Raw genomic sequence first — 16,418 nt, 5'->3', positions numbered from 1 at the left:
AAAATTGAATGGGTTCTTCCATGGCCCATGACCCTTTGGGGACGTAATAAACAAATAACATTGTCATCTGTCATCCCCTTTAACAGCCATGATGCACTGCTACCTGGCGCAGTGCTATTTTAATAGTGGACGCAAATGAGAGGTTTTCTTCCAGGTTAATGAGTGTGCAACTATTTGAAATGTGTGAACGGAGAGTAGACACCAAATCTCCCTGAGGTGAAGCAGTGAGGTAGTTTTTTTTTTTTAATATATATATTTAGTTTACTTGTTTTCAATTCAGTTTTGTTGTATATACATGCATTTTATGAACATGCATATGTAAGGCGTATAAAAATATTACCCATGTAAATAGCAGGAAAACTGCACTCGACTTTCGAAGTTTTTGGTGGTAGATAATTGGAATGTACCAGCACTGTGCCTGATGACACAGTTTTAAGACCAACGCACCTGTGGGACACACGACCACAAGTGCATTTGAATGTGGCGCTGGCATGAAAACATTCATTGCAAAGTCCAAAGTCTATCTTTATTTATGTACATTTTTTCCTCATTCTAGAACCTACTCTTGCGTTAAATTTAGTTATAGTTTGTTTTGTGAATGTTTGTTGCTTAGGCTCCTGTACATTTCAAAAGAAGTAGCACTTTCTGAACTAAAAAAAAATGTTATTTTCATAGCTACAGCTGCTGTGATTCATCTTATTTTTTAACTTTTTATTTTCTATTTTCAGCATCAGATTTGTGTTATTATTGTACTTTCAGGTTGTAACTTCTCTGGAAATTCGTGTGGATTATATCACTGGGAGAGATTTTTTTCCTCAAAGGGTGCAACAGCATTAGGCTAAAGATGAAATCCCATATGATCTTTTGCTTTGTCATTTCTATTAAAGGCTCTCAAGACAGAGGAATAGCATCATGTGCTGCAATGTTGAAGAATGACCACATTCTTCAACATTGCAGCACATGATGCATGTTGTAACTCGTTACACTTCCTCCCTCCTGCCCTAGTGCTAATGGGCGGTTTTCACTGATCTTTAGATTTACTGCCTGGTTATGACACCTGAATCCTACAGAGTGAGATAGGGTATTTCTTTTTAAAATGTCCCCTTTCTTTCCTTGACTATAACTGTTGAAATGATATTGATTGCTAAGCCTTGGGGAAAATAATTCCACTTGTCCCTGTTTAAGTAAGACCCTAACAGTGTCCCAAAAAACATTCACAGCCCAAGCTGGATATCATGACAGTTTTACCTTTTTCTATTTTGCCAAAAAAGGTGCTTCTTAGATGAATTTTCATATATGAAGAAATGCCCTTAAATTGTCCTCCTCTGTAGTGAGTAATCCCAAGTGTCCTTTAAACCGGCAGACATTTTCTGAAGATCATATGAGGTGGCAGGCTCCATCCAGAGGGGCGAACATCGTGGTATTTCAAGCAAGGAGCCCAAATGCAGGTGACCATTTCACTCACCTCGCCGCTGATGAGGGAGGACCCTGCTGCTGAGAAGGACATGCAGGCAGGGAGGAAAATCGGCTGAGAAAGGTTTAAGAGAACCAAAGCTTTCAGTACCAGAAAACTTGTGCCACATACTATATATCCCCTGTTCCACTTACCCTGCCCTATATCGGCCTACATTTTAGGCTAAAGTGCTCCTAAATTACACAGCAACGAGAAGTGGGTCTTTTAATCAAGCCCAACATTTGAGAAAAATGTATGTTAACTTTACTTTTACTATTTACTTTTTGTACACCCCCAAAATATGATCGCATTCATTTGTTCACTCTTTTTCATTTTGCTAATTTTTCTGCAGTTTATATTAGACCCCCAATTTCTTTTATTTCTTTTCCACAACATGGGAATCAAAAGCCGGGCTCTCCGACCTTTCTGTGCCACTAGAGTGTGTGTTTGTTTTGTGAACACACACTCAGACAAACCTTTTGGGAAACTATGACAGAAATAGTCTGAAGTGATGATCCATGTTCTGATAATGCCCAGGGATGAATACTCGTATATGTTAGCGTTAATTTATGGGTGTTTGTCAAATACCAAGACAGTTGAAAGTTTTACTGTCTGCTGTATTTTCTTAAGAATAGGATTAGATTTTTTTGGTCCCATGACTTCCGTTCCATTGTCTTTCATCCCTGCAACATAATGTGGCATTATTAGTGACGAGGTGTTGGAGTGTTCTTTTACCGTCTCACAATGATCAACGCTGAAATAAGGTTTAAGTGAAATTAGTGAATCTATTATCATTGTGTTGCAAACACTCCTCCACTGACTCAAATATCTGTCAGCATTTCATTGTGTTTTTCCATTTTGGAAAATATGGTGGAAATGCTTTCTGTTGTCTTTTATATAACTCCTGTTTGGGTTTGTTGTTCAGTGCACTTAATTCTGTATCAGCAGAACTAAGTAACTTCAGCTGAAGGCCACACTTGTACATACCACTAAGAACAAACAATGAAAGGATCAGATTTCCTCATGTTTAGTCCCGCTTCTCATTGTCATATGCTCAGCTGCTGCTAGAGCAATACTTCTGACTCTAAGAGGCCTGATAAATGTGAGTGTGTAATTCTAAGTGGTATGATAGTGTAGACTTCAAAAAAAGTGCTTGATTTCTTTGTTGATGCATTTCTCCAAGAAAAACTAACCTTCTCCACTGCTGCTACAGTTCTAGTGAACGTGGAAGTGTGGAAGGTCCCCAGGCTTACCTTATGGAATATTTCCTTGTTAAAGTTTTCAGTAACAATATGGACGTTTTGGACAAACTTCTTTTTTTAACCCAGTATTGTAAAAGTTGGTTTAATTTGTCTGAGTTGTGTCAGAAAGGACATTTTCATAACTGTTTAAATCAAGCATAGACATAACCAAAATCTAGTCAGCACACCTCCTCCTTCTCCTTACTAGAACCTCTGGAATTATCAAGTAGTCTTTATTGTACCATGTTGGCCCAAATATAAGGCAGTATTTTTTTGTTATTTATTTATTTAATCATCTTTTTTTTTAAAACAACAAAAATACAGCTGTTTTATAAACATGAAGTAGACTTTTGCATGCCACACATACACACCTGCCACCAAACACCCTTGAAGTGTATGTGCTTTTGTCAACAACAGAACAAGATTGTGTTTTTAGTTGGCACTTCGTTGCTTTTAATACAACAATTATTTGTCTACATAACTTTTAAAAGATCACCACAAGAACCAGAATGTAACATTTCCGAATAGTCAAATTGTTTACAGTTACGTACAGTTCACCAAAGGCTTTGTGACTCCCCATCACCTTTATGTCCATTCATGTCCATTGCACTGCCTAATGGCCCATTAACATGGTATATAACGATTCCTGAACGTGCTTTCTCATCGAATAGCCTGCGAATCAAGAGCGCAAAAGGGACAAAAGAGGAATGAAACAAAACCAAAGTTAATGTTGATTTCGACACTTTAAATGAAACTCACCTGGAGCCACTGCTGGAGCAGTGTGTGTCTGCATCTCTGTGTTCCACAACTTGGCACTGGGACAAAGCTCAGCTGCAAACAGAAGTGCGTCATCTGACCCACTGTGGAGATCTGTGCTTACGTCGGTGGATCCACCACTTGCTCTGATTCCTCATCCAGAACAAAAGAGGTATCATCTCCTAATCCTCACTGTCTGGTTGAGACTCTGATGACACTCTGCGTGCTCCGTCTTGCTCCAATTTATAAAAAAAAAAAAAAAAAAAAAAAAAAAAAAAAACTGAAGCTCTTGTTCAACATTCTTAAGATGCCTCATTTTACAAAAAAAAAAAAAACACACCACCAAGATATTAAATCTCTCATAAACATACTTTTGCAACTGCACACAAGAAGGATAGAACATGCAACTGTTTTACCAAGCCATAACGATGTAAACGTGACAAATAATTACCTTTTTAGATGGCTCCAAATGCTTTCTCCAGCTTGTTTGCACGCGGCTCTGGCTGGTGCACTCTTCTGTGATTCATGAAGATTTGAGCTGTTTTCAGCAGGCAACTTGCAGAGAAAATTATTAATCCACCACAAAATAATTATGTTATATATGCGCGCAGAGGGTGTGGCCACAGGAGGAACAAAACACGGCATCCAGCTGGAACACAGTCGGGTGGGATCGTCATGACGATGTGCATGCAAGTGCACGGATCAAAGTCGTGCAGTATGCAGTGATCAAGGATTACTTCCTCAAAAAATATGGAACTGTCAGACACTGAAAGGGGTAGCAGGCTCTTCTGTCTGCAGAGGCTGGAGGACAGCAAGCTCTTCAGAGCTCATGGACAGAATGCTGCAGCTCCGGCCGGACTCTCTTCTCATGTGCGCAGCACTGGCCAACACCACGATCATGGGCTGCTGTGCGCTGGTGGAGAGGCCGACAAATTCTTCCTGGCAGTCCAACACCACAGCATGACCGGCAGCTCTCGCCACATCACACGCAGCAGCAGAAGCCCCACACCATACACCAGCACCGCCGTGGAGCAGCTGCAGCTCCTTCACAAAAGCACTCAGAAACTGGCTTTTGTACTGTGTGAAAACATTGAGCTGGTTGAACGAAGTCAAACGAAAGGCGAACGTTACAAAAGCTAAGCAAACGATAAGAAACAGTCAAGAATGACAACAAAATGAAATATGGACAAATTGGTCTTTAGGTTTTTGTTGCCCTTTGTTCAAATTTTTCAACAGTTTAAAAATTCTGACGAAGCGACCGCTGCAGGAATGAAGCTGAGGGAGGGTTAAGTGATGTCAAAGAAAGTTCAGATTTCTTGTTTTGTTAGGGCTTCATTGCCTTTCGTTAAGTGCCGTGTGACTGGGCCTTAACTTGACACATGCACAAAGCCTCTGCTGCCCCCCCGCAAATTTAATTTCTACAATGGAGCCACCTTCTTTTCTCAGACTTCATCTGGAGTGAATTATAAGAACAGCAGAACACATTGCACTTTCTTTCTCGTCAGACCAAGAAAAACTGAAGCACTTTCTCTGCGTTTTGCACCCAGATTTTCACTCTGTTAATGGGAACTGCTGTTTGCATCTTAAATCTGACCATCTTTTTGGCCATTTACCCACCTGAAAGGTTTTTGTAAGTATGCTGTCAATTTTTACGTCCTTATACAAGTGGTATGCATGTGCAGAAGGTTCGGCTAGTGGAGAACTGTCTGATATGAGATAATCTGAGGAACTATGGTTGACCACTCACTTTATACTCTTTATTGCACTTTTTTATTACACTACTGCCTTATGCAGCCTCACCTGTTTTTTTTTTTTTTGTTCATCTCTGTGTGCCTTTATTGGCATCATTTTCAAATAAAAATAAATGTCTTTTCTAAAAAAGATTTGGTCTGCAGAAGTATTTTTCCCAAAAATATGTGTTGGTGGTGGTGGGTGTGGCTAGAGGTCAGGTATCTTATAATTGGACACCTTATATTTGGGCCTGTGTGATGTTAACATCACATTGCTTTGCTTTCAATGAATGGAACATAGTGTGCTTCCGTTTTCTGCCTGTGATGAATTTCCCACAAGATTAATTAATTAATTGCCTCAACATTAATTTGTTCAATCCAAAGAGCGTTGTCAAACCAACAGGTTTTTTTTTTTATATTTGTGCAAAGAAGCTACCAGCTGCAGTCAGTCTTAATAACTTAAGAGGCCTTGGCAAGTTAGAAGACATTTTGGAACTTTCAGCACTAGTTAATTAATAATCTTAAGTGAGTGTATGTATAATTTTCCCTTGTGTCAGATTCTTTTCTTTTTTTTGAAAGTATGTGTTGTATACTGATTCTGCCCCAGAAAAAGAACAGTTAAAATAAATCACTGATAGCCCGATATTGGCACAACATTCATGTGCATAAGTGTATGTACAGTAGTGTTCAGAATAATAGTAGTGCTATGTGACTTAAAAGATTAATCCAGATTTTGAGTATATTTCTTATTGTTACATGGGAAACGAGGTACCAGTAGATTTAGTAGATTCTCACAAATCCAACAAGACCAAGCATTCATGATATGCACACTCTTAAGGCTATGAAATTGGGCTATTAGTAAAAAAAAAAGTAGAAAAGGGGGTGTTCACAATAATAGTAGTGTGGCATTCAGTCAGAGAGTTCGTCAATTTTGTGGAACAAACAGGTGTGAATCAGGTGTCCCCTATTTAAGGACGAAGCCAGCACCTGTTGAACATGCTTTTCCTCTTGAAAGCCTGAGGAAATGGGACGTTGAAGACATTGTTCAGAAGAACAGCGTAGTTTGATTAAAAAGTTGATTGGAGAGGGGAAACTTACACGCAGTTGCAAAAAATTATAGGCTGTTCATCTACAATGATCTCCAATGCTTTTAAAATGTACAAAAAAACCAGAGACGCATGGAAGAAAATGGAAAACAACCATCAAAATGGATAGAAGAGTAACCAGAATGGCAAAGGCTCACCCATTAATCAGCTCCAGGATGATCAGTGACAGTCTGGAGTTACCTGTAAGTGCTGTGACAGTTAGAAGATGCCTGTGTGAAGCTAATTTATTTGCAAGAATCCCCCTAAAGTCCTTCTGTTAAATAAAAGACATGTGCAGAAGAGGTCACAATTTGCCAAAGAACACATCAACTGGCCTAAAGAGAAATGGAGGAATATTTTGCGGACTGATGAGAGTAAATTTTTTTTTTTTTTTTTTTTTGTGGGGTCCGAGGGCCACTGACAATTTGTGAGATGACCCCCAAACTCTGAATTCAAGCCACAGTTCACAGTGAAGACAGTGAAGCATGGTGGTGCAAGTATCATGATATGGGCATGTTTCTCCTACTATGGTGTTGGGTCTATATATCGCATACCAGGTATCATGGATCAGTTTGGATATGTCAAAATACTTGACGAGGTCATGTTGCCTTATGCTGAAGAGGACATGCCCTTGAAATGGGTGTTTCAACAAGACAATCACCCCAAGCACACTAGTAAACGAGCAAAATCTTGGTTCCAAACCAACAAAATTAATGTTTTGGAGTGGCCTGCCCAATCCCCGGACCTTAATCCAATTGTGAACTTGTGGGGTGAGATCTACAAAGCTGTTTCTGAAGCAATACCAAGAAATGTGAATGAATTTTGGAATGTTGTTAGAGAATCTTGGAGTGGAATAACAGCTGAAAGGTGCCACAAGTTGGTTGACTCCATGCCTCGCAGATGTGAAGAAATCATGGAAAACTGTGGTTATACAACTAAATACTAGTTTAGTGATTCACAGGATTGCTAAAAAAGCAGTTTGAACATAATAGTTTTGAGTTTGTAGCCTCAACAGCAGATGCTACTATTATTGTGAACACTGTTAGATAAATTATACTGTCAAATTTGATTTATCATTTATTATCATCTATTAACATCTGCTCATTTGCAAATTGTTCTTTCTGTATGTTAAGAATCTGCAAACTGTTTTCTTTCAGATATTCACAGCTGCAGCGCTTTTATAAGTTTTTAGCAAGCTTCAGCAAAAACCACTCACTCTGTACCTAAAAATCAGGAATGATTCAGTTGTTTGCACTAATAACACAATGATTCAGTTGTCACTCTGTACCTAAAAATCAGGATGATTCAGTTGTTTGCAAACGTATCTACACGACACTCTGTCTGGCTCTTTTCTTGTATGTCTAGCCGAGAACAAACCTGACAAACACCCCCTTTTCTAATAGCCCAGTTTCATAGCCTTAAGAGTGTGCATATCATGAATGCTTGGTCTTGTTGGATTTGTGAGAATCTCCTGAATCTACTGTACCTTTGTTTCCCATGTAACAAATAGAACTATACTCAAACCTGGATTAATCTTTTTAGTCACATGGCACTACTATTATTCTGAACACTACTGTACACTTCAGACTGCAACTCCACAAAAAAAGAAAAAACTTAAAATAAATTGTCAATAATCTGAATGCAGGTTAATCACTTTGCATTTATAATGAAGTTTTAATTAGATTCAGCATCTACTATTATTCTTGTCTGATTACTTGAGAGTTATTGCATTTTGCACATCTTCAGACATTGACACAATGCTCACAATGTGATTTCCCTACTAGTTAGTTGTCCATGCTGAATTTAAACAAGATAACTACAAAATGGATATGTCATAGTCTTAAATGCTTCCTTGTTTTGTCATATCGAAAAACAAATTTGAAAAACGCACAAGAGTTTTGAAGAATTCACATGCAAGATAAATACTTGTTTGTTTAATCTCCTCCCTGGTTAGTGATTGTTCACCTACAGTAAAAACACTTGGCTTATTGGTTTTAATATCTTGTTGGCACTGGATTTTTATTGACAGTTAACAAGTACATGTTATCTCATTCAGGTGTAGCTGAGAAGGATCCTCATGATCTTCTGAGCAAGAAGAAATGTCTGGAATATCTGGCTGCTCTCCGTCACGCCAAATGGTTTCAGGTAAACAATTGTCAGTGACTTCATCTCCATTTTGAACAGCGTAGTCTTACTGTGGCTTAGCCTGTTACCCCACATAAGTAAATTTTATTTACAAAAAATTACAAACCCCTGGCAAAAATTATGAATCACTGCCTCGGAGGATGTTCATTCAGTTGTTATTTTGTAGAAAAAAAAAGCAGATCACAGACATGACACAACTTTCTGGCTTTAAGAATAGAATCAGGAAAAATAATTGTGGCAGTCAGTAACGGTTACTTTTTTAGATCAAGCAGAGTGAAAAAATATGGAACTCACTCAATTCTGAGGAAAAATTATGGAATCACCCTGTAAATTTTCATCCCCCAAAACTAACACCTGCATCAAATCAAGGGGATCTGCTCGTTAGTCTGCATCTAAAAAAGGAGTGATCACACCTTGGGAGCTGTTGCAACCAAGTGGACTGACATGAATCCATGGCTCCAACACGAGAGATGTCAATTGAAACAAGGAGAGGATTATCAAAACTCTGAAAGAGGGTAATCATCACGCAATGTTGCAAAAGATGTTGGTGTTCACAGTCAGCTGTGTCTAAACTCTGGAACAAATCAAACAACCTGGGAAGGCTGTTAAAGGCAAACATACTGGTAGGCCAAGGAAGACATGAAAGCGTCAAGACAGAAAACTTAAAGCAATATGTCTCAAAAAATTGAAAATGCACAACAAAACAAATGAGGAATGAATGGAGGAAACTGGAGTCAACATCTGTGACCAAACTGTAAGAAACGCCTAAAGGAAATGGGATTTCATACAGAAAAGCTAAACGAAGCCATCATTAATACCTAAACAGGAAAAACAAGGTTACAATGGGCTAAGAAAAGCAATCGTGGACTGTGGATGACTGGTGAAAGTCATATTCAGTGATGATCTCGAATCTGCATTGGGCAAGGTGATGGTGCTGGAAGTTTTGCTTGGTGCCGTTACAATGAGATTTATAAAGATGAATGTCTGAAGAGAACATGTAAATTTTCCACAGTCATTGATGATATGGGGCTACATGTCAGGTAAAGGCACTGGGGAGATGGCTTGCCATTACATCATTAATAAATGCACAAGTTACATTGATATTTTGGACACTTTCCTTATCCCATCAATTGAAAGGATGTTTGGGGATGATGAAATCATTTTCCAAGATGATAATGCATCTTGCCATAGAGCAAAACTGTGAAAACATTCCTTGCAAAAGGACACATAGGGTCAATGTCATGGCCTGCAATAGTCCGGATCTTAATCCATTGAAAAATCTTTGTGGAAGTTGAGAAAATGGTCCATGACAAGGCCCAACCCTGCAAAGCTGATCTGGCAACAGCAATCAGAGAAGTTGGAGCCAGTGATGAAGACTACTATTTGTCACTCATTAAGTCCATGCTCAGAGGCCTGCAAGCTGTTAAAAAAACCAGAGGTGGTGCAACAAAATACTAGTGATGTTTGGAGCGTTCTTTTGTTTTTTCATGATTCATATTTTTTCCTCAGAATTGAGTGATTCCATATTTTTTTTTTCCCTCTGCTTGGTCTAAAAAAGTAACCGTTACTGACTGCCACAATTTTTTTTTCCTGATTTCTTATAGTGTTTCTTAAAGCCAGAAAGTTGCCATTTGAAATGAATTTAGTTTTGTGTCATGTCTGTGATCTGCTTTTTTTCTACAAATTAAACAACTGAATGAACATCCTCTGAGGCCGGTGATTCCATAATTTTTGCCAGGGGTTGTATATTCACCAACCACTATGTGATGCCTGCTTGTACAAAACAGTATTGTTGAACCTGGTTTGCACATTCGAAGCCCAACTCCTGTCCCACTGATCTTCCTGCTCTCCCCTTGCGAATACTGATTTATGTATTTATTCATTTATGTATTTATTTTTGAAGGCCCGTGCAAATGGCCTGCAGTCCTGTGTTATCATCATCCGGGTCCTGAGGGATTTATGTCAGCGTGTGCCCACATGGGGAAAAATGCCCAGCTGGGTAAGTGGCTTTATGTGCTTAGGTGATTTTTGTTTTGGTTTTTTTGTTTTTTTTTCTCCCCCAACCATTTTTCTCAGGCCTTGTCCACAAGGATACAGCAATTTCCCAATATGATCTTTTGTGTGTCCACACAATACACTGTAGTACATATGCCAGGCCTGTATGTGGTGCTGTAGCACTTCCACAGAAAACAGAGGACGTGTAAGAGCTCACCAGTGCAAGAGCTAATCAGTGTAGCAACAGAAGCTAAAGCTACACTACAATGCGGCACACTAATAATAAATTAGATTTTTATTCAGGATGGTTCACATAAATACAGAGGTACAGTACAATACAAAACTTATGTGGCTACGCTTGAACCCGTTTCCGTGTGGACGGGGGCTCAGTCTGTCTGGGGAGCTTGTTATTTCGCTGTCTACTTCAAGTGGTTGTCTTTCCAGGTGACAGAGCTGCTGGTGGAGAAGGTCATCAGCAGTGCTACAAGTCCACTCAGCCCTGGCGAGGCAATGCGCAGAGTCCTGGAGTGCATCTCCTCTGGCATCTTGCTGCCAGGTCGCACAAATTTTCTCAATAAGATGTGAATAAGTGGAATATTTCAGTATATCAGAAAAGCCTGTTAGGCCACTGTGGATGGTAATAGATAAGGCACTAGTGTACTTCAAATGGAGTAGAAGTCATATGGCTCCAGCTGCCAAGATTTATCTTTTTTTTAAATTGGTTGCTTCACCATTAAAGTGTTAGCATGCAGGACTTCTCTTTTCTTTGAGCTCGGTTAACACTGTACTGCTATTACAATATTTTATTTTCCGTCCCTTTGCTCAGATGGACCAGGTTTGATGGATCCCTGTGAGAAGGAGCCAACAGATGCTTTGGAAAGCATGACGCTTCAAACCGAGAGAGATATTACTGCTAGTGCACAGGTAAATTCCTAAAGCTTCCACAAAGACAGTATCTTGTCCTTACCTGTGTAAATATTAAAGTCACTGCGATAATTTTGCAATCATTAATTACTGAGATTTTTTCGGTTTCAGCACGCTCTGCGACTACTTGCTTTCCGTCAGATCCACAAGGGTCCTCGGCATGGAGTCTTTACCATCATCCAAGGCCGGTGCACGGAATCGCAAAAGGAGACGTGACGTCAGCGACTCAGGCGAAGGGGAGGGTGAGGGCAAGAAAGACAAGAAGGATGAAACGGCGAATGCTTGACCTCTGCTTCCAGAGCAGCATAGAGACTGTTAGAATGTCAGAACCTTTCTTATATAGCCGGATAAAAAAGATTAACACACAGGTATAATATAAATATAATTAACTTTACTTGTAATACATTTATCCTTGAAGTAAAAGGAAAAGTGTTGGCGCTGAGAATCAATATGACAATTTGTTCTGCAGTGAAATCACTGCAGGTGTATGTTAAAATATGGAAAGAAAATTGGCTCTGTAGAGGGAAAAAAATGACATCATTCCGTTTCTAGTATTATTGTGAACTAACTACTGACCATCCTACCTGTTTTTTGAGAGTAGTTGGAGTACCCACTGTCACCTGTAATTGTTTCATATATTGTCACACAAAGCACAGTTCAGTCATCAGCATTTCTATTTCACTTTCAGTTATTTTTAAAAAGTAAATCCCTGCTGCTCTCCAGTTTTACCATCAGACGCTTTGTCATTGGTAACTTACTGACATAATATTTGTGCTCGGGCTTTGCACACTGAACTATTTATTCATAGGCTTTTACAAAAACATGGTTTTATTTCTTCAAGATTGAAAATATTTGTTCAAGATTGAAAATGTTTTAGATAATAGAACACAGACTATTAAGAAGAGATGGCAATTTCAAAACTTTCTGAAACTTCTTTGGTTCGTGTTTGTTTTTTGTTTGCCAACTGGGTGACACTTCAGATTTTCTAGACCATTTCCAGTTTTTGCTGACCACCTTTTCATAGATGGTAAAAACATGTCAGTCTTTGTAATTGAATGCTGTGAACACAGTGTCTATACAATTTCATGCAAACACAACACAGCAATATCATGTGAACAACCACTGCTTTTGTGTACAGTTTGTATGATTTCAACATTTTTACCTATTTTCTTTTTTGTTTTATTTTTAAAGATTATGTCTTGGTCCCTGTCTGTATACCTGTAGCATAGTAGCCTTCTACCTGTACATAAGAATCTTTAAAGGCTGGTACATTTTAATAGCAGGTATAGTGAAACAATTAAATTGTTCTGAAACATAGTACAGTGCGTCTGGAAAGCATTCACAGCGCTTCACCTTTCCCACATTTTCTGTTACAGCCATATTCCAAAATAGGTGAAATTAATTTTTTTCCTCACAATTCTATACACAATACCCCATAATGACAATGTGAAAAAAGTGTTGTTTTTTTTGTTTGTTTTTTTTAGATTTTAGTAAATTTATTAAAAATTTTAGAAAACTAAGAAATCACGTACATAAATATTCAGTGTTTGCCATGAAGCTCAAAATTGAGCTCAGGTGCATCCTGTTTCCACAGATCATTCTTGAGATGTTTCTACAGCTTAATTGGAGTCCACGTGGGGTAAATTTGGGGTAAAATTGATGAGACAAAGATTGATCTCTTTGGCATGAATGCCAGGCGTCATGTTTGGAAGAATCCAGGCACCATCCCTACAGTGAAGCATGGTGGTGCAGCATCATGCTGTGGGGATGTTTTCAGTGGCAGGAACTGGGAGACTAGTCAGGATTGAGGGAGATATGAATGCAGCAATGTGCAGAGACGTCCCAGATGAAAACCTGCTCCAGACCGCTCTTGATCTCAGACTGGGACAATGGTTCGTCTTTCAACAGGATAATGACCGTAAGTACACAGCCAGGATACCAAAGGAGTGGCTTCAGTGAATGTCCTTGAGTGGCCCAGCCAGAGTCCAGACCTGAATGACTGTGCACCAACGCTCCCCATCCAACCTGATGGAGCTTGAATGGTACTGCAAAGAGGAATGGGCAAAACTGCCCAATGATGGGTGCACCAAGCTTGTGGCATCATATTCGAGAAGACTCACTGCCAAAGGTACATCAACAAAGTATTGAGCAAAGGGTGTGAGTACTTGTGTACATGTGATTTCCTTGTTTTTTTTTGTTTTTTTTTTAATAAATTTGCTAAAATGAACTTTTCATGTTGTCATTATGGGCTGTGAGTAGAATTTTGAAGGGAAAACATTTATTTTCTCTATTTTGGAATAAGGCTGTAACAGCTAAATGTGGAAAAAGTGAAGGGCTTTGAATACTTAACGGATGCACCGTAATGCAATTGATTGCACAAACGATTTCAGTCTAAGTTGAATGACAGATTATTTTTGAAATTGCTTTTAGAAACACGAAAAACTGCGCAGCATAGAAATTATTTCAAGATATAGTTTGTTACATTTTCAGTTATATCAGTTGCATTTTTTGGCTTTATTGCTTTGAAAACTTGTTGGTCCAAAAAGACAAAAGGTCATACGGGTAGCATGAGTGGGATTTGAACCCAGGTCCACATATTGGCCACTGAGCTACCTGCTCTACTAACGAAAGCTGACCTGCTGAAATGCTCCTCTTGTGGTTTAAAATGCTTCAGGCCAGTACTACCTTGAAAACTAGTATCCGTGCTAAACTGGCTGTTTGACCATCAATGTCTGAGGCTCTTTGCATAGACAGACACTTATTTTCTCAGCTCACTTGCAGCAAAACAGTGCAAGTTGGTGGACTGAACTGATCTAAAACTCCAAACACCATCAGGCCATCTGACCAGTGGAAATATTCACGTCTCTTCAAGGAACATTTAAGATGCTCATTCTTAAACAGTGCAGTATTTAGTGTGTAGCCCGGTAGAAGAATGTTGTCCTACAGTTGCTGTCAGTAAATTTGCAATGACTCCGTTGCATGGCAAACTTTTCAAACCATATTTGTAAACTTGGTGTCACATGCTGATGAGATCATGGGTGTTGAAATTGTCATCTCTCTGTACATACAACACTAACCTTTGTTGTGCCTAACATGACACTTTTAAAAGTACGAAGGCAGGAAGTAACACAATGGTACAGAAAGCTTGCTTTGTGTCGGATCTCTTTCTGTGGAGTGTTCACACCAGGAGGTAATGTCTCTGATTATGGAGATCTTGCATTACAATTTGTAGCATGCTGAGGGAATGTAGCACTTAAGAATTGTTAGTAAAAGTACCAGTTATTTTTCCATCTGTACAAAGATCTGACAGAGAATGGTGACTAGATGACAGAAACTTATGATCAGAAACCTAAGAATCATTATCTACTGTAACTATTGATTAGCTACTAGTCTGTTGAGACTCTTTTTATGCCTGCATCATCATGAATTACAGAAGACTGAATAAGGCAAACATCGTCCCAGTGATGTAAGACAGAGAAGGGGCAAATGCACATCAAAGGCTGGTATGACAGAATTAGTGTCCAGTTTTAGTTTGATTTCAATTACAGCATCATATAATAATGTTTATTTTATTTCTGAAGGATGTGTATTTTGTTGAACGGAAAGTGTAAACGTGGCTGTCTCATTATTTGAATGTCACTGTAGTTGTGTGTATAATTAAAACAAAAAGAAAACGGGCTACTTTGACTACACTATTATAAATCAATTTTTTTTTAAGTGAAACAGTGGGATTGTTGGTTCTGCAGCTCTTTTTTTATCTCATTTACCAACTTCAGATGTCAAGTTTATGTATTGATCTTGACTGAAATATCTGCATTTTGAAGATATCGCTGCAGGGAGACAGACTGGCATGGGCATTGGGGCTGTTCATGTTATATAGAGAAAAAAAAGTTGTGAGAGACTTCAGGCCACATGTTTTTGTTCCACTGGGGGTTTTATAGGTGCAGACCAAATTTGAACTCAATCAAATAAGACTTAGAGGTCCCCCAGAGTGACACGTTTTCCTCTCCCTCCGCTGGCAAGGCAATGTCACCCTAACGGGAGAAGACTGATGCCATTATTTTTCGTTTATACAGTAGTGTTCAGAATAATAGTAGTGCTATGTGACTAAAAAGATTAATCCAGGTTTTGAGTATATTTCTTATTGTTACATGGGAAACAAGGTACCAGTAGATTCTCACAAATCTTACAAGACCAAACATTCATGATATGCACACTCTTAAGGCTTTGAAATTGGGCTATTAGTAAAAAAAAAAAAAAAAAATTAGAAAAAGGGGTGTTCACAATAATAGCATCTGGTGTTGACGCTACAAACTCAACTATTATGTTCAAACTGCTTTTTTAGCAATCCTGTGAATCACTAAACTAGTATTTAGTTGTATAACCACAGTTTTTCATGATTTCTTCACATCTCAGAGGCATTAATTTTGTTGGAACCAAGATTTTGCTCGTGTACTAGTGTGTTTGGGGTCATTGTCTTGTTGAAACACCTATTTCAAGGGCATGTCCTCTTCAGCATAAGGCAACATGACCTCGTCAAGTATTTTGACATATCCAAACTGATCCATGATACCTGGTATGCGATATATAGGCCCAACACCATAGTAGGAGAAACATGCCCATATCATGATGCTTGCACCACCATGCTTCACTGTGAACTGTGGCTTGAATTCAGAGTTTGGATGTCGTCTCACAAACTGTCTGCAGCCCTTGAACCCAAAAAGAACAATTTTACTCTCATCAGTCCACAAAATATTCCTCCATTTCTCTTTAGGCCAGTTGATGTGTTCTTTGGCAAATTGTAACCTCTTCTGCACGTCTTTTATTTAACAGAGGGACTTTGCAGGGGATTCTTGCAAATAAATTGGCTTCACACAGGCGTCTTCTAACTGTCACAGCACTTACAGGTAACTCCAGACTATCTTTGATCATTCTGGAGCTGATCAATGCGTGTGCCTTTGCCATTCTGGTTATTCTTCTATCCATTTTGATGGTTGTTTTCCATTTTCTTCCACGTGTGTCTTTTTTTTTTTTTTTGGTCCATTTTAAAGCATTGGAGATCATTGTAGATGAACAGCCTATAATGTTT

At 38.8% G+C, this 16,418-nt stretch overlaps 1 protein-coding gene across 1 annotated transcript in view; it reads left to right on the top strand.

The window, feature by feature from the left end:
- Nucleotides 1–12,173, top strand: part of zfr2 (zinc finger RNA binding protein 2) — an 80,854-nt gene extending 68,681 nt beyond the window's left edge. Inside the window, 9 exon segments of the mRNA XM_034179819.1 lie at nt 1,364–1,440; nt 1,442–1,514; nt 1,516–1,537; nt 8,322–8,410; nt 10,314–10,409; nt 10,850–10,961; nt 11,232–11,329; nt 11,441–11,479; nt 11,481–12,173. Of these exon segments, the coding sequence (XP_034035710.1) occupies nt 1,364–1,440; nt 1,442–1,514; nt 1,516–1,537; nt 8,322–8,410; nt 10,314–10,409; nt 10,850–10,961; nt 11,232–11,329; nt 11,441–11,479; nt 11,481–11,615 (741 nt within the window). The 3' untranslated portion in view covers nt 11,616–12,173.
- The last annotated feature ends 4,245 nt before the right edge of the window (nt 12,174–16,418 follow it).

This window comes from Thalassophryne amazonica, chromosome 10 (assembly GCF_902500255.1).
Source record: "Thalassophryne amazonica chromosome 10, fThaAma1.1, whole genome shotgun sequence".
In the NCBI taxonomy this organism is placed as follows: Eukaryota; Metazoa; Chordata; class Actinopteri; order Batrachoidiformes; family Batrachoididae; genus Thalassophryne; species Thalassophryne amazonica.
This window is presented reverse-complemented; position numbering and strand designations above follow the sequence as displayed.